This window comes from Gavia stellata, chromosome 4 (assembly GCF_030936135.1).
Source record: "Gavia stellata isolate bGavSte3 chromosome 4, bGavSte3.hap2, whole genome shotgun sequence".
NCBI lineage: Eukaryota > Metazoa > Chordata > Aves > Gaviiformes > Gaviidae > Gavia > Gavia stellata.
In genome coordinates this window covers 25,896,930-25,923,797 of record NC_082597.1, presented here as the reverse complement: position 1 = coordinate 25,923,797, position 26,868 = coordinate 25,896,930, and the positions used below count along the sequence as shown (strand labels likewise).

The 26,868-nt window shown below is 37.8% G+C and overlaps 1 protein-coding gene across 1 annotated transcript in view; it reads left to right on the top strand.

The window, feature by feature from the left end:
- Window positions 1-22,840, top strand: part of PTPRZ1 (protein tyrosine phosphatase receptor type Z1) — a 102,851-nt gene extending 80,011 nt beyond the window's left edge. The window contains exons 15-31 of the mRNA XM_059816096.1: window positions 2,882-2,967; window positions 5,242-5,262; window positions 5,425-5,521; window positions 7,012-7,094; window positions 7,840-7,974; window positions 9,409-9,543; window positions 10,607-10,770; window positions 11,472-11,555; window positions 13,133-13,268; window positions 14,270-14,416; window positions 16,555-16,648; window positions 16,953-17,026; window positions 18,043-18,171; window positions 19,666-19,812; window positions 20,103-20,245; window positions 20,860-20,995; window positions 22,700-22,840. Of these exons, the coding sequence (XP_059672079.1) occupies window positions 2,882-2,967; window positions 5,242-5,262; window positions 5,425-5,521; window positions 7,012-7,094; window positions 7,840-7,974; window positions 9,409-9,543; window positions 10,607-10,770; window positions 11,472-11,555; window positions 13,133-13,268; window positions 14,270-14,416; window positions 16,555-16,648; window positions 16,953-17,026; window positions 18,043-18,171; window positions 19,666-19,812; window positions 20,103-20,245; window positions 20,860-20,995; window positions 22,700-22,840 (1,952 nt within the window). The remainder of the gene's footprint in view (window positions 1-2,881; window positions 2,968-5,241; window positions 5,263-5,424; window positions 5,522-7,011; window positions 7,095-7,839; window positions 7,975-9,408; window positions 9,544-10,606; window positions 10,771-11,471; window positions 11,556-13,132; window positions 13,269-14,269; window positions 14,417-16,554; window positions 16,649-16,952; window positions 17,027-18,042; window positions 18,172-19,665; window positions 19,813-20,102; window positions 20,246-20,859; window positions 20,996-22,699) is intronic.
- The last annotated feature ends 4,028 nt before the right edge of the window (window positions 22,841-26,868 follow it).

Here is a 26,868-nt window from a genome sequence, read left to right as displayed (position 1 = left end):
ACTTACAGATTTTACTAGCATACTTACTACTGGTAAAGTTCTCTGTGAGCCTCTCATAAAAATGATACACAAGTGCAGAATATTATTATCATCTTCTGGTTCCATATCCACCACAGTTATTTGGAGAAACTGTTTCTTTTCTTTCCTCCTCAAAGAGTATCAGAGGAGCACATGCAGCCCTCCCAGCTTTTTCAATCTGAGTAGGATGAAAAGTACCTTAAATAGATTAATTTTGCAGCAGATCCCAAGCCACATTTTCACCCATGAGAAAAGGATATCTTGTTCCACAAGTAATGCTTTTGCAAACTGTGCTATTGCATAGGGTGATGGGTTCCCTTGGAATGACTAAGGGAAGCAAAATCAGCCCTTGTGTAGATAACTAGTAAACACATTTAATTAAATAAATCCCAAACATTAGACTTCTATTGTAACCAAATTGTAGGCATCTTTAAATGCCTCTTTTATTGATAGCTATTGTTAGGAGATGCATGATCTTTTTCTAAGTGGTTAATAGGCAGGGATATAGCTTGATTTCAGAAAACATGTGATTATATATGAATGTCAAGTGGCAATCATTATAGGAAATCTCTGCTCTTACTCTCTATCATTAAGTATATTGCAGTACAACTGTGTAAATTTCTTGCAGTTTTTCCTGACCAGCTCACCTCAGGGAGATAGTGTTTTCCATTGTCATAAGACAGAATTGCACTTACAGTTATTATGAGTGCTTAAAATATGTGTTTTGATGCTGGAGGTTTTCCTTCTGAAATATTGATAAATATTAACTTAAAGAGAAAAGTGCTTCTAAGTGACTGAAAGATACATAAAATATTTTATGGAAAAATCTGCAAGCACAGAGGAAATATTTTTGTTTTATTTTGCGTGCAACAGACGTCAAGTGAGCACTTTTTGTGTTTTCTATTGCACAAGTGTTTCAGCAGTCTAATTTTACAACAATTGAGACTAACTGCAATATAATACTGGCAAAGAGCGTAGAGCAGGAAGAGCATTTTGTAACTAAAACTGCTGAGCTTAATTTTTTATTATGACTGACTAAAAGCACACTCCACAGATCTCATTATATATTAAGTTTTCCTTTTGTGGGATTTCATTGGCAGAGATAGGAGAATTGCAGTTATTCACAGAAAATGCCCTGGCACTTCACAGCATAATTCAAAGATACATTCAGAACAAATAATGAATTACAAGGTAATATTAGGACCCACTATCAACATGTAAGTAGTTTCAAGTGATACCTGCCATCAGATACAAAATATATTCCTGGAGTCAGAAGCGATTGAATTGAGAGATTAGCACTGGCAAGAAAATAAAATAGTAATTACACCAAACCTGAGATCTCTTTCTCCCTTAATGTCCTTGTACTTAGGGTCATTTACCTTCCCTTCTGGTTTTGTGTTTGCATATCATTAGAATAAACACTTTATGCCAGGTTTCATCTCCGAAGTGTGAAGATAGTGTTACACATTTGTTCAGCTTCTCTTAGGCTTGACTGGATAAATTGACTTTTTGTATTCAGATCCATTCATGTAAGTGGAAGACTAGATGGATCTCAATACAATTCAACAAATTCTTGGTAACTGAAAACTGAAATTATTAGGTGGCCTAAATGCTGAACATCTGTTGATGTAAATAACAGGTCCTTGTTCAATGTTTTTGATGTTTCTTTCCCATGTCAAACAGTGATGAAATTACAAATTGTGAAATAAACATATTTTTAATCCATGAAAGGCTTTAAAAAAAAAAACAACCACAATTATTCTTCAGAACCAAAACTAGCTGAAATAATGTCATCCTTTAACAGGTAATGAACAGAACAGATGACTTTGCTTACATAGCATATTTGCAGGAAACAAAAGATTTAAAGTCCCAAAGGTTTTTGACATGGTCCCTAATGAACATTCTACACAAGAATGTTTTTCTGTATTTGTATAAAGTAAAAAGGAGATATCCTGAAATATAAACATCAGATGGAAAATTCAGACTCAGTATCAGAACCCAGAAGTTGCATGAATCACATTTATTGGCTGAGAATGTAGATATTGTCTTTGTGGGTATCCAGAAAGTCTTAAACTTAATCTTTCACTTAAAACTTGAAGTATAAAACCTGATGTGAAAAAATTCAGTCAATACTCCCAGGATCAGACATAAGATTATTATCAATAGGTAATCTTAGAACCATGGAGGAGAATGGGGGAAAAAATCCCTCCTGGAAGTACTCACTCATGCAGTAAAAGATGAAAAATAGTTGTTGCTTCCTTTGGATGCCAATGCAAAACATGCAACACATCAGTTTAAATTATACTACTGGCATAATGCTGCATTAATTTAGCAGGCTTGGGACTATGTGGCTAGTCCATGTATTGTATCAGAGTCCCAGTGCAACATTAATCAATCTAAAGTACCCGGACTCCTCTGCCTGATCATTCTTTCCTTACCAGTATTATTCAGAGCTCTGCTCCTACCCTCTCCCACTGAACATCTTGTAGCAAACTGCTAATCCTCCCATTTCCTCTTGACTTCACAGGTAGTTCTGAGTGCTCCTCAATTTACAGACAAGATCAGCATCTTGCAGAGTCAGCACCTTGATTTTGGGGACTTAAAGAAAGACCAAGACCTGGCTAGGCATTTTCTATATCTTCCTTCAGAACAGCTGTTTAGAAATGCCTAAGTGTTAGAGAATGATTTTAGAAATGTTAATGGTGTTAAAGAATTTTTATTTTTGTGGGAGTTGTATATGCAAAGTTCATCCCAAAAATTTTATTTCAGGATGTTGTCTGGATTGCCTACGTGTAAACTTCTTTATATGTCACTGGCATTTTGTTCTTCATAAATATATTTTTTGTCTTTTCCCGCCCCTAAGATGATGTTGGAGCAATTCCAATAAAGCATTTTCCAAAACATGTTGCAGATTTACATGCAAGTAATGGTTTTTCTGAAGAATTTGAGGTATGGCTTTACGACGTCATCTTTCTTCTTAGCACATACAAATAATGTTAATTTTAAATGCCTGGAAACAACTGGGCATTACATTCTAGCCTGGGGACCAATTTCATAAATGCATGTAAATATGAGTACTGTGAGTCCAGTAAGGACTGTTTGTGCATAAAGGCTAGGGAGATTTATAAAAGCTAACAGGACTGGGATCCAAATGGGAATGTTTATCACTGTGATAAAATACTAAATGGTTGTGTCAATAAGCTGCAAAGATAATGCAAACTATGTAGTTTATAAGATATAGATGTAAAGCTTTTCCAACACTAACACCAATTGAATTTTGCAGAAGCTACCCACATTTGCTTGTTCCATTTACAGAGAAAAAAATATGGAAGTAATTATAAGTACATGTGGCAAGACTTCTGATTAACAGGGGAGCTAATGTAGTCTTCATATGTCGTAGTGAAAGCTTTACAGTTCCTTTCCTAAAATATATGGTTCATAAGAGGTATTTAAAAACTTTGAAACATATGCTCTCATCATATAATGTTACTGTCACCATATGTAACTAATGAACTTCATTGTTTTTCACATTCATATGCATTACAAACAATTTAAAGATAGATATGTTCTAACTTAAGTCACATAAAATGAACATTATAAACCCAAACTCTGTAATTAATGCTGGGCTATTAAAATTCTTGACAAGAAATTTCTAACAAAATCAGTCAGTTAGGATGGAAACAAGTTTTTTAATTTATGTCTATTAATTTAAAATATGATTGTAATATTCCTGCTGCAAAAACAATACTGAAAGTAAAGAAATTCATAGTTCTCCATCTTTTGGTTTTGCTTTTGTTTCCCCAGCCAATGTGTTGTGATCTAATGGAACAAAAATTCCATGTCATTCACCTAACCTTCTTCATCAGCATTTCTTCTCCAATTCATTTAACGTTCAAATATCCATCTGATTGTGGGACCAAACTTGTAAATACTTGTGAATGTCCAGTACGTGTTCATATTTTACACGTGTGCATACGCACTGACAGGACTGGGCTCCAGCTAGTCTGGCTTTTAATAAGAGCAGACTGTGTGTAAATACAATGGTAACAAAGTTCTTTCACCATTAGTGAGGACAGCAATACAGAAGTTAAACTGTTCATCCTAAATTGTTCTTTTCCTAAAATTGTTCTTTTCCTAAATTACAGCAGTGATCCAAAGACCAAATATGCTGCATCTCACTGAGCTACACCTACACCATCTGAAATATTTCATGCTTGTTTTAACTATTACAAAAAACTCAGTGTCCTTATCATTTCTTGGAGATCCTTTTTGGCTTTACAGACTACCCCAGAACTAGTTTCCCCATCTTTTCTCCACCGATAAAGAACAGAGAAGATATGGAAAAATTGAAATACAGTAATTGTCTTTGCAGAGTCAGCATACATTTGGAGAGGAGAGTACAGGGGTGGTTCAGGTTTTTTATTTATATTACTATAAAACAGCTCATATTTAAAAATCTAATTTTCAGGCTGGTGACCACTTTTCATATACATACTTAAATAGCTGAAGGTGAAGGTGATTAATATTAAAATAAATCCTAAAAAGTGTTGGGAAACATAATACTTTTAGTCATGACAACATATTTCCTACTTAACAATGTGGACCTTATAAATGCTTGAGTTTCCTGTCAGTTAAAGTAATCAATAAAATAAAATAAACTAATTTCGTGAGTTTTATAGACTTTGTGCCTGTCTTTCTCAGTCTCTCTCTTTATAAAAACATTGGGTTCATTGAGAAACTGCTGGCAGACGGAGGGCTGTAATGCTGTCCTTCACCAGAGTGCCACGAGGCTGTCTGAGCATCACACTGTCCTGCTCCAGTGAAGGTTTTACAGCTGACTGCAAAGACAGCAAAAGCATTCCACAGAGAAGCTAATGCAGTTATAAGGACCAGTTACAAATCCTACACACAGTTAAATGTATAGATAATCTGGCTAAAGTCAGTGATGTTGCTCATATGTATAAGCTTTCACCGGCCTAAGGTCTCACATTGAAGCTAAAGATAGGAAAATAGATACCATTATTTTAACAGGAAAATTACCTCTTGTTTCCTTTAAGACTTATGTCAAAATATTCAGCTTTGTTGTTATTATGGAGATATATATTGCATGACCATAACTGTTTTCCATATAGTAATTGTAATTTATATAAACACTTCTATCCATTTGTTCTGTGCTGTGGAATTTGATTTTTTTTACTTTTTTTGCATTCATTCCCTCATTAGACACTGAAAGAGTTTTACCAGGTAAGGAATTATTTCACTGAATTTTTTTAGCAATGAAGTAGTTGTAAAATATCATAGATAATTGGGTATAAGGTTGTGGTTCTTTTCATGCTGACTTACTGTATTTTAAGACATTTTATGTATCTTAATACTTACTAAAGTATGATGTACATTTTTTTTCAGGAAATCCAGAGCTGTACTGTAGATCTAGGTATTACATCAGACAGCTCTAATCACCCTGACAACAAAAATAAGAATCGATACATAAACATTGTTGCTTGTAAGTAAATGTGTCACTTGGTGTTTTGTTTAAGAAATAATTATAGACAAGTATAGATTTATATGTTGTTAGAGGAAAAAAAAGTACCTCTACACTGAAAGCTCTGGATGCTGTTCAGCAAAATGCTTGAAGAGGAGTAGCATGAAATTTCACATCTCCAAGTTAGTCCTCTGGCATTCTGCTGCTTTGATGAGCATGTGTTAGCAAGACGTATTTGTATCTTCTGAGATGACCTAAAGGGAGTTGGGAGATTTCATTATAATGCTATTATAAAGCCAAAGAAGCTATGTTTTGATTGCCAAAATTAATCCATCTTTGATCTGGAATAATGATGATTTATCCTCTCTAGGAGCTTCACAATCCCTGGATATATTTACTGTCATATATAAATATAAATGTACTGGGTTTATGTTGTATTGTGCCCTGCCACAGTGTAATAGATCAGCTTCATTAGCCAGGACACATGTTTTCCCATTGCGTTGCCCTTCTTCACTATCCCAGATTTTTCTTTTCTGAAACACATCTATTCAGTTTTGTTCATCTCTCTTTGAAGATTTTGCCTCTGGGCTCTTGATCATTTTGGTGGCTTAATTTATTTTTCTTAACTCTATAGTATTTCAACTTTGTTCTGATAACAAGAAGCTCTGAATTAAATATATGTTCAGCATTTGGTGTCACTAGAGCTTTATAGAAAAAGAAACAGAATGAGCCCATCTGGCAGAAGACAATGTAAACCAGCAGCAAGAAATCCCATTCCACCTGGCTGAAGATAACTAGAGGGAAGGAAAGTCAGGGATTTTCCTCTGCCACTCTGTATTCATACCTAATAGTACAAAAGGTGCCAATCCAGGGGCTTTGTTATCAAAGGGCAGTGCTCAATCAGCTTAGGGCAGCTCAAGTAGCAAGAATTGCCCTGTACAACTAAGTCAAGTCTCTAGTTCGTACAATCAGTCCAGGCTACAGAAAGCTTCATCTGTCCCTGAGGTAGCCACTGCTGAAGCTCTTCAGCTGACCAGCTTCTCCAAGGTCCCATCGCTTTCCAGGCTGCAGGTTCTGCTCTCTTTAACTTGGAATGACTGTGCCTAAACACTAGTACCTACTGTCGTTTGAGACATCCCGGGGCAGCCAGGACACTGTGCAGGCTTGGCAGTCACGACACAGGGCTCACAGAAGACCCATGCCCCTTCACAAGCAGCAGCTGGAGGCTGTAGGGGAATATGTCATGGTGCCTAAAATGACCCGAGGTGCTTCTGTTCAGGCAACTAAGTTCTGAATCCTTGAATCCTCGGATTCATTAGTTTATTTTTCTGCAGACTAGAATTTTCAATCCGATTCACACCTAAGCACGGGGTGTTTGCATATGTGATTCTCACTGTGTTAGTCCTATGTATTGTAAAAATTCATTTCAGTATTTTTAAAAAATATTTCATATAGAAAGGATATAATTCTTGCAGAAAACTATGCATATTTTCTCCCTTGTTTTACTACAGATGATCATACTAGGGTTAAATTAGCACAGCTTGCAGAAAAGGATGGAAAACTGACTGATTACATTAATGCCAACTACGTTGATGTAAGTGCCTTCTTCTACCTGCCAGCCTATTCATCTGTCAGCTTTTTCTGTAAATACTGATGTATGAAGGTGAATAGACCTAAAAAAAAAAAACAGCACAATATTACAGATTTTGTTAAAAAAACTTTAATCATCTAAGTTAAGCCTTAGTTAAAAGGCACAGGTAGAACTACAATTCTTTCTTGAATCCGTCTTGATATTGTAGTAGCTGCAGCTTAGTGAAAAGCTTTATGAAACAAAAAATGTTCTGTCACATCTGAGTCGTTTCAGAAGCATTTCACATCTGAATGTTTGTTCTTTTATACATTTTTGGTAAGTGGTTAATTCTTCTGTCTGAGATAATCTCATGAGAGGAAGATGCCATTTGGCTGAGAGTCTCACTGAGCTACCATTTATTCAGTTTTCATTACCCAGTAATTTACATGCGAATGATCTTGATTCATTTTTTAAACCACTGTCATAACAGATGTCTCGTAATCACTATCATGTCAACATTCTGTGGGAACATGGGCACTTGAACATATATCCTATTTGTTGGAATGATAAACATTGACATAACAGTTGCATTCATCTGTCATCTGGTGCTGCAGGGTTTCTGCAATTTGGATAGTTATAAATTCAAAAGTACTTAAAAGCTTTTGAGATTCTTTAAAAATAGATACATAAAATGTCATGTACTCCTCCCATCCTCCTTTTGCTCACGGACTGTGATTTGACAAGTGTCATTTGTTATATTTCAATTTAGGGCTACAACAAGCCAAAAGCCTACATTGCAGCTCAAGGGCCACTAAAATCGACAGCAGAAGATTTCTGGAGAATGATATGGGAACATAACGTAGAAGTTATTGTGATGATAACTAATCTCGTTGAGAAAGGAAGGGTATGAGCACCTTTGTCTGTTATTTCTTTCTCTGATGTTGATAGATCTACCTCTAGCAGACTCCTTTCTTTTAAAAATCTGGTTTAGGCATTTATCGAGCAAAAAGCAACAGTTTGTAGTAGTTGTTCGTACTAGGATTGGCTATAGAAGTATAAAGGTGAGGATTTGTGGTATGAAAGTAAAGAAAACATTTAAACTCAATTGTCAACAACTGAAGTCTTGAAAATACCATGGTCTAACTACAAAAGATTGTCTTATACTGAAAAAAAGACCTGAATATATTTAGGAGTGGCCAGACTGTGGACCTTGTGCCACATTCCAGCAGCAGTCAGCTCTCCGTCATTCTCTTTCTCACAGTTGCCTTAGACCCTGGAAAGGAGAGGCCTGTAGTTTGGGTGAATTTTTCTGGATGCACTGGCTGCTCCCTGTTAACATCCCCTGGGACCCACAGTTCCTTTTCTGCCACATTACTAGATACACGTTTGTCCAGTGAGACAAAATGAGGTCAAACCCCATCATAGGATGTGTGTTTCTCTGGCTACGTGATAGGAGTATGCATGTACCTTGGGGTCACATGAGGAGAGATTGCATCACACTTGCCACATACTGGCAGCAATGCCTAAAATGCATGTAAGTCTTGTCGTATGACCTATTAAGCCTCTATCAGATGATACAGACACAGCAAATGCAGACGAGGGCCGAACTGGGAGGTACCGCTTCATTTATAATACCGTGCTATAAACATGTACTCTTCCAGTACTGCTGGAGAAGGCTATATGGCTGCCCAACTAAAAGGCTGAACATCACAGCTCTCTACTGTATATTCTGGCCACAAACAAGCTCACTCCTGCCCTTGCTGATCAGATACAAGTATACTCAACCCATGCTATGAACGAACCAAAAGCCGCATACAACTGTCGCGAATGAGTGGTTTAGGCCACTTAAAGAATCACCGTCAAGGATATTGGCAAAAGCGATTTTAACAGAAGTTTATAAAAATGCAACTGAACAGAATTTGATGGCAAGGTTCACTCCATTACTTACTAAAACATTTGCGACAACAACTCTACTGACTTGAATGTATTCCTATTATTCCTATAGATTATCTGTTATTTTCTTTAGATTTTAGAGTGCCTACAGAATGGCAAGTTCCACAATATCAGAGAGCAGTATTTCTGACAGTATGATTTAAACCTCTCTTTTTTTGAGTATTCCAAATAAAGAGCATCTTTGCACAGCCATCTCTCTTTACAGCACAAAATAAATACACATTATTTGTTCTTTTGCACTGAAGATCATGTCTATTAGAAACTGGGTATATTGACAGTCCCTGTGTGGTTTTGTGGTTGATTGTAAATTTGAACATTTCAGCTTGCTAGTTTGACATTTTGTTTTCTTTCTCTTTTTCTCTGTTTTTCATTTGCTTTCTAACAGAGAAAATGTGACCAGTACTGGCCTGCCGAAGGTAGTGAAGAATATGGGAACTTCTTGGTTACTCAGAAGAGTGTTCATGTGCTTGCCTATTACACTGTGAGGAATTTTACTCTTAGAAATACAAAGATTAAAAAGGTTTGTAGCATCCTGAAAACATGGTCTGGGCAAAAGGGAGTGTGAAAAGTTTCTCAGAAGGCAGTTGGCAGCTCTTTTCTATTGTATAGGTAAAGCTGAACCCTGTAGGTCTCAGCCAGCCAAGATGCTCATCAACTTCAGAGTTAATCAGATCAACAAATTGAGAAGATACTGGCCTGCAGTACTGGTGTGATGTAGGACCATCAGGGAAAAGGCTGTGATCACACTGGAAAGCAGATTTGGACTTTGCCTGCCTGGTGAGCAGGAGGATACATTTTCAGAAAGAGAGTAGCTAGCAGAAAACGTGGAATGAATTAAATCACTCAAGAAAAAAAATAAATTCCTTTTTAAGGACTGAATTTTTACCCCCCTGCAAAACAGGTGAATCCACACCTTGTTTTTTTGCCATCAGAACCAGCATGCTCTCAGCTCAGCAGTGTGGCATTGGCTACTTTGAGGGGCATTCTGAAAGCTTAATTTATTACAGCCACCTAAATGTTAGGCATCTAGTCTTCGGACTCCCTGTACAGTTAATGGCTAAAGTACAGCACTTACTGTCAAATAATTTATTCTGCCTATTTTAGGAACCAGTCTTTGAATGACATGACCTGCTCTCTGCAAGTATCCCTGCCTCTGAGTTGCCATTAAGGGAGGGAGCTTAGAAAAGCAGCCTACACAAGGCTACTTCCCTTGTAGATCACTAAAGCTGGGTGAGGTGAATCCTACACTTTTTGCCCACCCAGCAGAGGAGCAGAGTGGCAGAAATAGCTGGTGACTCTGAAGAGCAGCTGTAATTTGTTATCCTTCCAGTGCTCTTTAGCCCTTCTTTATGCCTTTCCAAGGGTCAGTGCCAGGTCATTTTTCCATTCAGTGGGCAAGCTGATGGGACAGAAGCACTGCCCCTTCTTCTCTTTGAAAGCTGGAATATTTATAGCTAGGTGGCATGCTGTTAACTAAATAGGGGCAGTACTAATTCAAGATCTGTCAGGTACAGAAATAAAATTATGAAGAGCTGCCGTTCAGATATGGGCTGCTTACATACGGATTTATTTTTCTGTTGCAGGGTTCCCAGAAAGGGAGGTCTAGTGGACGTATAGTAACTCAGTACCATTATACCCAGTGGCCTGACATGGGTGTTCCAGAATACACACTGCCCGTTCTCACCTTCGTGCGGAAGGCATCGCATGCCAAGCGCCACGCTGTCGGGCCTGTTGTGGTTCATTGCAGGTGTGGTTTTTACGGCCATAAGGTTCACTCCACTTTTGTTTTGCAGAAAAAAGAATTTTTCAGTGGTGGGTTGAGCAAAATTTCACTCTCACATTTAACAGTTCCTGATGATATAAGATTAATTTCTTAGCCAATATTTCTATCCTTGGGAAGGCCAACTAATCAACTGTCTGTGCCACTTCTATAAATCTCCATAATGGCTGTAAACAAAATGTTGGTGCTCTGTACTCTGTTCTTTTTTTTGCAAAAATGCTTTTCTTTTTACTTTTTTGCACATTTCTATACTACTGTCTTGATGGCTATGAGCTTACCAGATACATATATAGCAGTAATTGTTTCATTTTTGCAAATACATCATTAGGATGTTTTCGGCTCATGCTTTCTTTGGTGCAGGGATACTCTGTAATCCTAAGGGGAGCTCTGTCCACAAAAGAAGACTCACACTATTCCTGGCTGAACTACAACTCTGCTGTTTTTAACATTACTCCGCGCTCTAGCAGTCATTTGCAATGGAAAAGCATTCTGGGGAACGGTTTGAGGTCTGCATGTGCAGGCAGGTGTTCTGTCAGTGCTCACTAAAACTGGGCAGCTCAGGGAAAACTGGTTAAAAAGGGCTTGTAGGGCCTGGAATGACTTCACAATGCCCGTGAAGGACCGGGTTATTGTAAAATATATAAGCAGGTTCTGGTTTTCCACTGTAGTACCTCACCTTTGATGGAACATTTGGAAAGAGAACCTCCTCATGAATTGTGTCCTTCTGGAGCTGACTCTGAGGAAGCCAACAGGTAAAGTCGCCTCACAAATGCTGCAAATGAAGATATTTTATTTCTGGGATGATCTAATCTGACTGAAATCTGTTTTTAGCTTGGAAAATGAAAATTCCACCTTTTAGTTGTTCTGCTGCTATCTACATCCTGCCTGTTCTTGGGAAAGTTCAAAATAAGAGTTTCCCCAAAATGCCAAGTCTGAGCTCTATGCCAGCGGGCTGAGAGATCAGCAATACATTATAAGCCAATTAAGCTGAGTTTTTAAAAAGTGAACAGTGGTAAGTTGTGTGGCTTCAGTCAGACCTTTCCGTTGGGTCATAGGTATAACTCACCTCTGTCTGGAGGCAGTTTTATTTGGTTTTTAGTTCACCTGTTCTAATGCACTATGGAATTTCAAAGGAGTCATCTCATGTTAGAAATGTAACTTTTATTTATCTTTACAGGCTATATGGAGGACACATATGAGGAACTTCATGAAACTTTTTTTAGCTATTTTTATGTTTTGGTACTTTTCATGTTTTGTCTTTCATAACAAGTACCCATGGTGTCTGGTAATCTTTATACTTTTTTTTTTGTTTAATAGTGTGTTGATAACCTGGACCTTTCAGTTTTATACCACATTTATTTAGACAGTTTATTACAGCAATCTGAGCTCATGCTTCCCGTGCTTTGTGTCACCTCTGTAGAAGAAATGAGGTGACTGAATTAGCATGTACGGACTGAGCTTGGATCTGCCCGTAAGGGACCATGCAGACCCAGCACAGTGTCGCTGCCAAGTTACATGTACCAATACACATAATGTTTCCTCATAACTTAGAGGGAAATTACAACTGACTAATTCCCATATATGATTAGATAACAAAAAATGACCTCTTGACATTGTACTTCCTACCCAGATATTTTATGAAAGAAAAAGTTGGGGTTTAATCTTTACAATATAGCTGTTTTTATGCTAAATGAGTCAGAGTTCATAACAGGAGTGAGTTGATTAACCCTTTCTTCTATATCTTCCCTTTTTAAGAAGGGTTTCAACCATTGCTTGCCCTTTTAGCTGTACCTGGGCAGCACTAAGCTTTTTCTTTTACAGATGTACCTTCAGCAGCTCTGCCACTTCCTGGGATTTTCCTCAGTCTGGTATCTTTGAAATCTTCTATATCTGTAATGGGTGGCATAATGCAACTTTCCCTTTAAAATGATGTGTGTTTCAACACAGAAGAACTTGAGCACTTTAACTGTGCCAAAATGCTGACATATGCCACCCTTTCTAGGTATACTTGATAAAGTATCCTAAGGAATAGCAGAAGCCTGAAAATTGCAGACTTGCAGGAAACCCCTTAGTTCTATTTCAAATGATACTTTAAAAACCATTTGAGGAAATTATCTTTAGATCTATTCTTGCACAAAGAAAAAGATGAGTTGAAAACATTTTTCTTCATTACCAACCTTGAAGTTTTAGCAAAGCATATTACGTAATAAAACCATTTGTAGAGGAAAATCTTCCCTACACACCAGTTTGTTGAAAAAGCTATGTATAAGAAACTGTTCTTTTCATTATTGTTTTACTTCAGGCTCAAGACTATTTTTCTGTTTTGTAGTGCTGGTGTTGGAAGGACAGGCACATACATAGTGTTAGACAGCATGCTACAGCAAATTCAGCATGAAGGGACAGTCAACATATTTGGATTCTTAAAACACATACGTACCCAAAGGAACTACTTGGTGCAGACGGAGGTAAGAATAAAATATATATAGCAAGAGACTATTACAGGCTATTTCTCTTTGCAGGAGGAGAGATGATACAGTCATCTTTTTGGCACCACCAGACAGTCTGGCAGCCAGTCACCAGACTGAACTTCCCCTTTTGCTTCCGTTGTTTTTATAGAGACATCCTTCTAGGCTCGCTTAGAGCAATGCACTAGAAATTACCTATCTGTGGGCTCTTGTGTTTTTATTAGGGAGGACTCAGAAGAGAGAAATTCTGTATAAATCATGCTTCCCGCAGTAGCACTTTCTTGGCAGGGCATGCATTTTTGTCGTAGATTTTTTTAAGGAAACACCACTGTCAGATGTTCAGATCTGCACTGAACCTGATCAAATGGTTGATATCAGGCAATAAAAAGAAGGAAGAAAAGCTGCTTCATACAGAAGATTATTTATAGCTGCTTTAAACTAAAGATGATGTATAGAATAGTGAAAGACCAGAAGAAAACAATAGCGACAACAGCAGGGCATTTGAAAGTCTATTTCAGGTTTCAAGAACAGGTGGTTAGATTCCCCAGTGCCTTTCAATAGAAACAAAGGTAATCAACAACAGCATGGGCACTTGTTCCAAAAGATCTGAGAGAGAAAATAGAGGATAGCAGTAGGAACTGGGAGTGATCACTTTATTGCAAGAAAGGCTGGGGGAGTGGCATAACAAGCTGACTTGAAAATTTGACTCAAGGCTATGCTTGCATTTTTAACTCTGTTCTGTGAACATGAGATACCATAGATGGTGGGGATTTGGTATTATATCATATATATATTGCATGCGTAGTTCAACTGTGCTTGTAAATGTGTACTGTCACTGTGGAGGGACAGCCTTCACTGTAGAAGACCACTTTTGAGAAAAATCCCCTACAGCAGCACGCTGTGAAGAAATGCTGACCACGTCAGAAGTGGCAGCTTAGCCAGAGGTGTCTAGGGGAATCTGAAAATATTTAGAGCTCAGATGTTTGGGTTTATTTTCCTAGGAGCAATACATCTTCACTCATGATGCACTGGTCGAAGCGATACTCAGTAAAGAAACAGAAGTCCTTGAGACTCACATTCATGCCTATGTTAATGCTCTCTTGATTCCTGGACCAACAGGAAAGACCAGACTGGAGAAACAATTCAAGGTGAGCTCTCCAACATAGTAACAGGAAAAGCTTTAGGCTTGCAAGCTTGAATGACGGAAAAGTAGGTATCTCAACACAACTTTCATGAGCTTTCTCTATCTAAAATTTAACTGCTGAGCCTAAATTCAGAGCAATTTAACAAATGGATGCAGTCAGTTGGGACAAAAGAATTATTTGCATACTGTTAAACAAGGAATTTTAAAAAAAAAAAACAAGAGCATGAGAGATAGGCCAGTAAGTAGATTTTGGAAAATCTAACTACATGCCTTTGCACAAAGATCCCAAAGGTAAAACAACAGTCTGGAAAGATGTCATTCTGGCAAAAATGTTGTATTGATCAATCAACATATACCCCTCAGTGTACAGCAGTGTCTAGAAGACAGGCTTCACCTCAGCAGGCGATAAGTGAACACTTTGGTGCTTGTGGATGTGGAGATCAGTGTGTACATGCATGGGACTTTCAGTCACCCAGAGAAAGAGCAGACCCAGCCGGGTAACAGCCCAGAATCTATGAGAGAAACAGCTCATTGAGTCATGGGGAGAATGGGAAGTCTAGCTCGTTCACTGTGTGGCTTACAGAGGAAACACAGAAAATCCTACCTTTTCAAATTAATTTGAATCCAGAGAAGTGAATCACGCTTAAATGTTTTCCAGATTATGTGACAAAACCAACTTTGCTTTCCCTAATTTAACAGGAAATGAATTATTAGAACCTTTCTAAGGATTTTAATTCTAAGGAGGACTGTGAGGGATAATGTATATTCTTTCTACAATTAGCTATTGGATCATAAGTAAAAACTTAAGCAGATAAGTCTGTAGATAATGTCAGTACATAATGAGGTTACGAAAAATATTAATATATTTATTTTATGAAGTATTTTGGTCACGTAAGCATAGTAACTACTATTTCTTCAAGATAATGACCAATACAGAACAATAGAATAGGAACAACATACCAAAGGATTTCAGTTTGCTGATATCCTGGCTTGAATGATCCAACAGTGTTGCACGTTTTTTTCCTAGGGAAAAGTAGGGACTGTTATGTCAGCTGTGATGTGCTTGGAGAAATAAGCATCCCACCTTTCCTACACAGATGAAAGAATAGTTATATTATATACATATTATATACAAACAGAATGTGTAAATATATAGAAACACTAGAGTGTGCAGTGAAAATTGCAGGAGCCATGTAGAGCTCCAATTTCAAGAGCTTAAATATTATCGGAAATGGACATGTCTCATTCAAGCTCATTTTCCTTTGTAAGCTAAAATTATTAGGATAATAAAAATGTGGAGTCTTGTTTTACTGAAAAACTGTTTTAGATAAAAGAAATTGTGGTCTAATTCATTTTGATGGAACTTCCCTGGTTTGCTATCTGTTTTTCCAAAGCAGGCAGCTTCTGAAAGCTACACATGCCCAGCCCAAAATATCACAGAAAAATCTTTTGAATTCTTTTGAACATTCTGATTAATCTGGTTGATTTTACTAGCAATCAAAAAACTCCCTAAAAACTAGGAAAAACCTGGTTTCCAAACTTATGTCATGCCTAAGCAGTATATATACAGCGTTGTGGTGTATATACATATATACTGGTTCCTTCTCATACTCTTGTCTATTTGAATTGTATTAGTTGAAACAAGTCAATGAGACCCCCTCCAGATCAGTCCTATTTTCCTCTCACAGGTTCAGAGAGAAAATCAGGAAGCTCATAACTGGCTTATCTAGATATGCCTCACATCAGGAGCTATACTGTCTGTATAACAACACAGATTTTTTTGCAACAGACGTTTACTGTTTTCCAAAACTATTTAAAGTTACACAAACAGCTGAGCAGGCAAAATGGAAGTGACACCAGGATGGCAACAAGCACTGGGGGGCTGGATATGGAACAACATAAAGTGGCATTTCCTTCAAAGACATGCTTATCAATCTAGGGCTCAGGAATCATTTGAACTGATAAAACAGTGAAGAAAAAAGATTCTGATGACTTGCTAAGTAGTTTAGCCAGATAACTAGATACTTAAAGTCAAGAGAGACCGCTAACCTGCAATGCGTGCACCCTTCTGTTTAATGCAGCTAATGAAGGAATGGCTTTTGTACAGTTACCTGATTTTTTTTAACAACTTCATTGTTTCAGTTACTGAGCCAGTCTAACACACAGCAGTGTGATTATTCAACTGCACTCAAACAATGTAACAGAGAAAAGAACCGAACTTCATCCATCATTCCTGGTAAGCTTGTTCAAATCGGCTTCTCTGGGTGGCAAAATGTTTATGAACTGTGTGTGTCAAACCTTTAATCTTTCCTCAGCAAGAACTGAAGACGTCTGCATTGGTGTGGAGCAATGTTCTGTAAAGTACTTTTAGTGAAGAAATTATTTAAGTACTACACATAGGAGAACAAATAGATGGCTGGCTAACACTTCATCCTTATTGATGGAGCTTAGTGTTATTATTACTATGAGATAATGTGAGATAAATGCTATAATATAAGTCATTGCAACATACATACTAGTTCATGACTGTTTTCTTACAGTGGAAAGATCTAGAGTGGGTATCTCATCACTGTCTGGTGAAGGGACAGACTACATCAATGCTTCCTATATTATGGTAAGTCAGTTAACTGTATTGGTAAAAAACAATGTCCCATTGTATAGCTGTTTTCAGAGCTGCCATGTGTCCAAGTTAGGGCAGCACAGTCCTGATTTTGAAAGCTCCTTTCTTCCATTATTCAGTCTGAAAGACTTTCTTTTTGCAGGAAGTATTACTGCTGTTATTACTGTTTTTAAGTTTGGTTAATTGCATTGCATTTTAACAATCTGTAGAACCAGAAATCGCCTCATGGTTTTAAAAACTGGTAAAGCTGAATGCCTCCTATGGAAGGATCTTTTGAGATGAACTAAAAGTGTTAACAAGTTAGCTTTTAATCGCTGTACTGTGGTTTGCCTTCCTACCTGCTCATCTTACAGAGCTTTTGCAACTGGCATAGCCCAAGGCACCATAGCTCATCAGCTTTCCATTATCCTTTTGTTCCCTGGGTTTTCTTCAACAGTTTTCCCTTTCATTAGCTGAGAGGGAGGAGTAAATGCTTCCTGGACATTCAGGAAAGAGATGGGAAAGCTCCCTGCAGTGCTGTGTATGCATGATCCTTTGGCAGGTGCATTAGTGCAAAGGAACTCTCTTTTGTGGTAAGAAGTTGATCTGGGACTTCTGTACAAACTAAGAGATCGCTTGGGATTTTTGCAGATCTTTCAAGTATTCTTTTATTTGTTTCAGGTTGCCAGCTCCTCTGGAATTCTGGCTAATGTAGAACAATTAGCATGTGTGTATGAGTTAATGTATTTTCATTCTGAGTTGGCTGTTCAGGTCTCCACTGATTTCTTTTGTCTTTTTTCTTCGATCAAATTTTTTGAAGTTTCAAAAATTATTTCAGTGTAATTGATTTTATTCTTTTCATCTGGAAAATACTGCAATGGAAGTTTTATATTCTTCTAATATTTGCAGGAAGCCAAAGGAGGCACAAGTCTGCAAGTTATTTCCTAGGCTTCTGGCTCTGTACACTAGAAGCTTCCTTTAAATGTTAATAGTTGGGCATCAGTTCTGAGTCTGTTGATTTTGTTTTTCAGGGTTATTATCAAAGTAATGAATTCATTATTACCCAGCATCCCTTACTACACACTATCAAGGATTTCTGGAGAATGATATGGGACCATAATGCCCAGCTAATAGTCATGCTTCCTGATAGTCAGAATATGGTAAGTTTTGTGACTGTTTGTTACTCGTTTATATATGAATTTTATTAGTATTACCATTTTGAAATATGCAGGACATGAGACAATATCTTGGATTTTGCAAAAAACAATTAAAAATTAATAATAGTGTACTGAGTGTAAAATCCCCAAATCATTTAATGGAAATCTGGAGATCCTTGTCTGGGCAGATTGCAGCTGGCATGAGAAAGTATTGAATCATTCCTATATAATTTATAAAAAAAGAACCAAACAGCAGAAGTAGATGTTATGCAAGGTTAGTTTTCGCTCCAGGACTTTTACTTCAGTTGTAATATGGCTCCTTCAGCCATTGTTAGGTAAGGGGAGAAATACAAGTTTGTTTCTCTTGCTCATCTCCTAAAGTTACAATCAAATGTTTAGCAGGGATTTATCTGACTCTAAACAGCAAAGGAAGCTTACGTGTTCATCCTGCATGTTGTAATTTAATAACAAATGAATATGTTTTTCAGTTACTAGAAATGCAGGAATATCTGAGAGCTTTTAGGTTGGTGCTTAGAGAAATCCTGAGGTGTGAGAGGGCATCATGTTTGGTAATGAGTTTGGAGGAAAGCCATGCAAATGCTTTGGAGAGTCTTGCACGATTGGAAAAACACATACAACCAAGACAATGTTTGGTTTTTTCTTCTCATCAAATGTTTTATGAATGTTACACTTCCTGTAAAACAGATGGATTTTTAAGTTAGCCCCTGTAATAAGGACGTTGTTTTACCAGGAGGTGCTGGTTCATTATGATCCCAGTAAGAAAGACACTCATACTCTGTAAAGTATCATTTAAAATGCTATTTATTAGAGCTAACACTATAAAGGAGAGGGTAATATAGATAATCTTAGATCTCATCAGACAGATGCTGGGAACCCCGAGTTGTGCAGCATCAAACAGGCCTCTGATCAACGTACATCACGCCATGCTCCCATCCATGGAAGGGTTACTCTCACTTTGGTCATTCAAACTATTATAGGATTTTCTTAAAAGAAAACAACCCTGTTCATCATTTCTGATGTCAAACAGAAAGGATGTTTTCATGAGAACTTCTTGCTAATAATCCCAAGGCCACGCAAGTGGCATAATCGTCAGTACAGAGTGGGAGCTGCCTGCAGGCTCCTATATTACAAGCCACCAGCTAAGTTCATCCTGTGGCCATGGGCTATGGGCAGCACAACACAGCCTGAAGGCCAGGCTGCACCTGTGGCAAAGCGCAGCGCAGCACAGCACGTGTTGACTGTTGTGTGGGTCACTATCTCCATGGGGTACAGTGGTCTTCTGGTCAGGATCACTACACAGGTGTCTGAAAATCATCACTTGTGATGTTTGTAATCCCACTCAAATTTTGATTTGTCAATTTAAATCTAGCTGGCTGCATTGATTACATACGTGATATTATTTATTATGTTGGATTAAGTTTTATTTTAAGAGCTCAATATTACTTACTTTTATGGCTTCTTTTTTTTTTCCTGGAGGCTGAAGATGAATTTGTATACTGGCCAAACAAAGATGAGCCTATAAACTGTGAGAGTTTCAAAGTTACTATGATTGCTGAAGAACACAAGTGTCTGTCTAATGAGGAGAAGCTCATAGTCCAAGACTTTATCTTAGAAGCTACACAGGTAACACTGTCATAAACATGTAACTCAGGACTTGATTTGTTAAAGGTAATGCCTACATTTTGTTACATTTTCTATGGTAAATGAGTGATAAAATTCCATGTCCTTGAAACACCCAGGGAGGGGGTAACCTCCATAGGTATCGTGGTGACATGGGGAATAGGCTAGTCCAACCTCCACAGTAGTGGGATTCTGTATCTGGAGGCTGGAGCTGGACTGGAACAGGGTGAAGGATAAGAATAAAGACAGTCAATCTTTTACCAAATTGTTTTATGTTTTTTTCACTCTTTTAGGATGACTATGTACTTGAAGTAAGGCATTTTCAGTGTCCAAAATGGCCAAATCCTGATAGTCCTATTAGTAAAACTTTTGAACTGATCAGCATCATTAAAGAGGAAACTTCCAACCGTGACGGACCCATGATTGTACATGATGAGTAAGAACTGCAGCTTTCAGTTTGTTTTTGTTTTTCTTTAGAACCATCCTTTCATCTCATTTAGAGTGAAAGCCGCTGAAACAACATACAAAGTCTGCACCTAACAATAGTGCTGCTGCTTCTATTTCAGCTGCATCAACAAGAGAAACATTTTTATTTCATCACACTTCAATGTTTTCTTTTCAATTCTATCATTTTGATACTCCAGATGATTGTTGAGTAGGGTACTGGAGATAATAAGGGCTTCATTGTCTATTGTTGAAAGAAGTAAGACTATTTAGATGAGGCACCTTACCCTTCTCCAGCTGTTTAATAATGGCCAAAAATACTGAAATGTTGAAATACTGGAGGACCTGAGGCCTTCAGGATTTGATTAGTAGAGGATTGTAGGGAAATAACTCTAAGAATGGTTTTTAAAGACAGAAGTTATAGCCAGGTGCTGTGAAGGTTGTGTTAAGGCACTGCTGGGCAGGCCTATTTCATAAAGTGTAAAGATCACATAACAGATATTCATCTTACCAGTTTACCCTGGATTTTGTATTTTCTCCAGTTGTAGAAACTTGATCCAGTTTCTAGAGACTTTTTGTTTTGTTTTGTTTTGTTTACTTTCAAAGGCACGGAGGGGTGACAGCAGGCACTTTCTGTGCATTAACAACACTGATGCATCAACTGGAAAATGAGAACTCAGTGGATGTTTACCAGGTAGCAAAGATGATAAATTTGATGAGGCCTGGAGTCTTTACAGACATTGTAAGTAATAAGCAAAAAGTGTGCTTGCTTTTTTTTTCCTCATGTGTGGTATTATTAGCATGCTTAGATCTTAGGGCAACATTACTGAACCATTGGCATCTTAGTTTCTGCATGAATTAATCAAAACTGTCTCCCAGAGGTACTGTAGTGGACCTGCTGCTTCTTCCAAAACAAAGTATTTCCCGTGAAAACTTGTTATGCGGTTATCAAGTGGTCATATTCAAAATGTGCACAGCTGCCACCGTCATCATAAAATCCACAGTATCTCATGTAATTGAAGGTTTTAATTCAGCAGGAATAAATTTGTACTCCAAGTAGACCCTGAAGTATTTACCCTAGTTTTCCATTTCAGGATGGACTTTGATCTTTTATGATCTGTTGAATGGTCACTTGACACCGTTGTCACTCTACTTACGGAAAGAAAAAACATGAAAAGTATAACGAATCAGAATTACTTACTAAGTCAGTGTCATACGAATGAAAATTCATCACAGAAATGAAAAACTACGAACCCTGCCCCTTTGGTCATACCACTACAAATCTGACTCCTGTAGAGCTACAATGGATGTAATAAGGAGAACACTGTAAGAGTTAAACGTTAGGGTTAGCATTATCACATTTTTTGACAGCAAAACCAGGACATGACACAGGATTCACAGATGTGTCCACCCCTTGCCCTGCTCAGCTACCCCAGACTGAAGTGCCTGGCAGACAATGCAGTGAAAATGGGAACTCTTCCTGCCTCAGCAGCACCACTAGGACCTTCATTCCTCTTGCTCCAGGAGCTTCCAGTGAATACCTGGGCCCTTTATCTCACATTTCCAGTTTCCCATCCTCCTACTGCAGATTTTCAAATTCATTGCTCTTTCTACGCCATATCTCTTAGTGCAACCTAATAGTCCAGACCCCAATCCCCACTCTGTTCAGTCTGTATTACTGCTCCCCACTCCTTCCATCACAGAAAATCTTTATCCTCATATATCCATCCTAAAACCCAAAATATTCCTCTGCCCTTTCAGAGCATCCACTGTTACCTGGTGCAGCACAGCCTTCGCTGTGCCTGTGCTCCCGAGATGCTGCCCTGCACAAAGCATCCAGCTGTTTTCCCCCTCCCAGCCCACAGCGCAGTCCAGCTGGCTTCTGGCACTTCCCAATTCCCACTGCACCCAACTGAGACCCCCTACTCTTTCTAGGCAGTGGCCAGCTCAGTGAATCTTCCCGCAAAGTCTCATCTATCTTCCTACACTTGGCAGGGTCTTCAAAAACATAAACAATAAGTGCAAGTACCAAAAAAATATAAAATCTGCCTGGAAAGAATTCAGAGGGAAAAAAATGAGAACATATTCAATGGAAAAAAAAAGCCAACAGGCAAATAGTAGTCCTAATCCTGACCCCATTCAATCAGTGGGAACTTTGCAATTGACTTTAACAAGGATCAGATTTAGCACATAGTATTTCTTTTAAAATACAGTTTTCTCCCCCATGTGTACTGTGTTCCTTAATGTTGTGGTTTACATTGTGTACAGGGGGAGCCATTAGTCAGAAAATTAATAAAGCTGCTAAGTAACACAATAAATTGTGGAGCACAGTACATTAACAGGCTGACACATCAGCTGTTAATTAATTTCGAGTAACAGTGTTACAAGATAATCCAGTGTTATTATATCTGACAACACACTGACTATATCCTCTTTTCTTCTCCAGGAACAGTACCAGTTTCTGTACAAAGCTATTCTCAGCCTTGTCAGCACAAGGCAAGAAGAAAACCCTTCAGCATCTATGGACAGTAATGGCTCAGCTTTACCCGATGGAAATGCGGCTGAAAGTTTAGAATCTTTAGTTTAATTAACACATCAAATTAAACACACACATACCTACATCACACCAGTCACACCTGGAGTTTACCATTAATATTTTCAGTTTTATACTTTGTGGGGGGGAAATCTGTCCAGTCAGTATATATATAATCAGATCCCAACCGTTGCTCAAACAATCATTTCTGTTACACATTACTTTACTGCGGAACTTTTATCATTAACAATGTGTGCCTTTTCTTGACAGATTTCTTGTAATACATTGTTATGTCTGGACTAACTTGATTGACTTTTACAGTGTTTCTAAGAATTGAATTGTGGTATGTTTTTTCAGTATTAGTTTTTGGCTTTACTTTTAACTTAAAATTATCATATTTATAGATGTTAGGGATTCTCAATTACAAACGTCATGGTTTTAGTATTTGCTTTATTTGCTGTATTTATAACAATTTACATTTGCTAGAACTATAACTTTTAATATAGTAGAATGTAAATAAAATACTGTTCTCCATAACATTCAACATTTTAAGACTTCAATTAGACATTTAGAATAGTGATCTGATACTTACTGTAAATACTGCTACTTCTGTAGTGATTCCATGGACCAAATTTATATTTATAATTGTAGATTTTTATATTTTACTACAGAGTCAGTTTTCTAGTTCTGTGTAATTGCCTTGTTAAAATGATGTAGTCCAGTTTGTTTTTATTTTAACAAAGTCTTCTGATACATAATTGTGCATCTTAAGCAATTAACCTTCATATAGCTGCATGTGATTTTAACTTTTTGTGGGAAATAGAAATCATTTGTTTTGAAATGAGAAGTTTTTATGAGAATAACACCTGTACTTGGCATTGTTAAATTGTTTTTACCTATGGCATTGCAAAAATAAATATAAATATTCCAGTCTGTGCTTAGCGGTCTGCCACAGACAGTAAACAGTCTTTGCTGTCATATGAGAGAGCTTTTACTTACAAGAGTGAGGACTCAAGGCTGATCGGGAGATGGCTGCCCTTCCTGTGGAGTCTGCGAGTTCAGAAGACAGTTTTAGAAAACCTTCTGTTTTGCTATTTAATCTCTGCTCCACTTCCATCCGTACCCATAGTGTCCACGTTAGCTCCTGGTTTAGCCTCTCCCAGTCTGGTCACCCACGGGCTAATGGGCTGTCCCAGGCCTCCAAATTGCCTTAATTGCCCTTTTGCAAGACTTCTCCATGCTGGCTTTGCTTCAGATCATTCATTCAGCTGCTGACCGCTTTGCTGCCTCCTTTGGCAAAGCAAAAGGCAAACTCTGGGAAGCAGTAAAACAAGTAATCTCTGCAAGAACACAAGCAAAATGTTTCAACTTGGCCACTCAATTATTTTCTGTAACCTTCTGAACTGGCAAGAAAAGATACTGATTGTACTGAAGGTTGCAGCACTGAGGAGGGTGGAGGAGCCTGGAGCAGAATAGATCTTTGTTTAAAACTAACACAGGCCATGAGAGTAACTTGCTCTCTTCAGCAGTTTCCCCTCTTGTGCCCAGCAGTTTCGCAGGATCTGTGCAGGTTGCTCAGCCTCGGGCCAGGGGTGCAGCCATGTGCCTGCAGATACTAGTACTTGCCACTTTAGTTCACAGCCATAACTAGTTGATTGAATAATTCAGAAATGAGGGAATCTACTTTACATCTTTATTCAGGTTTTACGCTTTTTTTTTCCCTGTGATCTTTGTCATACCTGCATATTTGCTAATTCTGAAGTCCGGGAAGAATAAGACTGAGATACAGCTTCGAAGTGCAAGTGAACTTACAATGTATGCCTAGCCAAGTTAAACACCTTTGAAAAATAAGATCTATATTTTTCTTTCTTATTATACTTGTATTATTTTGGGGGTGATAAGAGTTACAAACATACAGAACGGGCTCATTGTCCCAAACGATATACATTTTTATAATGCTGTTGAATTACACATACACTTTCTTGACAGCTTTCAGGCACAAAGTTGGTGTACACAAAGGTGTGCAATGATTGGTGTTTGAGGAAGGGAGTATCTTCTTTTTCCAGGTGGCCAGGGGGTTCCTTACTACTTCCTCTAAAGCACTCAGGTTGACTGACACCTTATGCTTGCACATCAAGGCTAACGAGGACAGTGATATTGTATAATTCCCCCCTCTCATTCCAAAAACATATTTTTCCTTTCTTAATCTCTGGAGGTGCCCGTACGAGAGAGGTTCATTGTGATCTTATGGCCATTTGCAAACCGTATTTCATAATCTTTTTACTATATACTTCTGCTCTTCACCACATTAGCACACATCAGAAACTGTAATGCTCATGTGCTACTTCTCCAGGTTTTTCTTTAGGAAAACTGGCTTGTAGCCTCACATAACTTCCTGCTTTTTATTTTGATATCTTCTATTAATGTATTTACAGTTTCATATAGTTGTATATACAAAGTCTTTTTCAGGCCAATTAATTCTACTATGTTTTTCAAGACTCTATGGACCAAAAGCAAAAAAGGAATCCTCCTTTCTAAAATCCCATCTTGATATAACTGTTCCTTTCAACCTAAATGTTTTGCAGACATTTTAAAATTATAATCCAAGGAATCAGCTGTCTTTCAAGGTTTCTTCCAGAGATTTTTGTAATCACATTTATCGTCTTAGCATGCTGACAAGTTATTTAAAACATAAGTGCTTAGGATAATCTCTTTACTCACACATATTGGTTCTGATCTAGAAAAAAATAAGAATCATAAAAAATCTTCTATAATCTTCAACCGTGATGGATTACAGTTTTTAATAAATGTGTGTCAGTTCCTCTCTCAGACAAAGGCCTAATTCTAATTAATTTTTTTCTTGTAATCCAAGCTACAGACTCAAAAGACATATAGCCTGCCTTTTCAAACTGGGTCAAGTGTGGAAAAGATGTTATGTATCTCCTGCAAGAAGTAGGATATTGATAAACAATGTCAGTTTAAGATTTATTTTTTTACAAAGCTACAAGTCGTGTGTGCTAAGTAAAACTTGATTAGTGAGCTTCCTCCTAAGAAATCATAGGTGAGTAGAGAGTTAAAAAAAAAAAAGTAACTTAATAAAATCACCAACTTTTTAGTGATTGTGGTGTTGTGATTTAATACTTATGGAAAGGCTTTACAAAAGTCAGCAATAAATGATGACTCAAAGTCATACAAACCCATAGCTATCAGTACAACAGCGTGTAGTTAAAGACCTTAGTATGGACTTTGCAAATCAGTTGACTTAACTAGTTAGCAACGTTTTATCACAATACTTTACCTGGCACAGTTCATCACAACATCCTAGGATAACATGTTATCTCAGATGGGTTGAAATTTTCTGGGGTAAACGCTTACTTCAATATGAGTTCAGCAAAGTTAAACTCATTTCTCTCTCTGATCATTCTGAAGCACGAGCAAAGCAGGGCTGGGGAGGAGAGGAGCCATGTTGTCTTGTTGGGATTAAAAACAGAAACAGGAACCCAACTACTACCCTAAGTCTGTGGGGTCCTAGGTTAAAGTCTTGGTTTTCACTCCTTCCTTGCAGCCAGGCTAAGGTCTGACCATTCATTTCTGTCCACAGGTTTGCGCATTGGTGGATTAAGGACTTTCAAAGGGACAAGAGGGAAGAAAATTCTTCTCAGGACATTTGGCCACATTTCCCCTGACTCCCCTCTGTTTCCAGTTGCATTCTTTTCTTTTTAGAACCGAAAAAGTAGGAAAAAAACCAACCTTCTGGCTTACTGAACTCATTCCCTTGTTTTAGCAAAGTCACATCCTGTGACCCTGTAATTAGTCATAGTGTATTTGAGATGGTCTGATTTGCCTTGATAAATTCTGCTGGACACTCAAAGCTAAATTTCTTTTTTCTCCCCCTCCTCATTAGTTTTCCAGCCTAATCACAATCACTTTACCCTAGATTTTTTTCCCCTTAAACAGCTATTGTGCTATGAGCGCATGTCCTTTGTCCAGCACTCACACTTTTTTGCTCCATTCCCTGAAAAGGGATGTAATTGCCCTCTACAGGAATAGCCAGGATAGAGAGAGTGTGAAACACTGAGGCA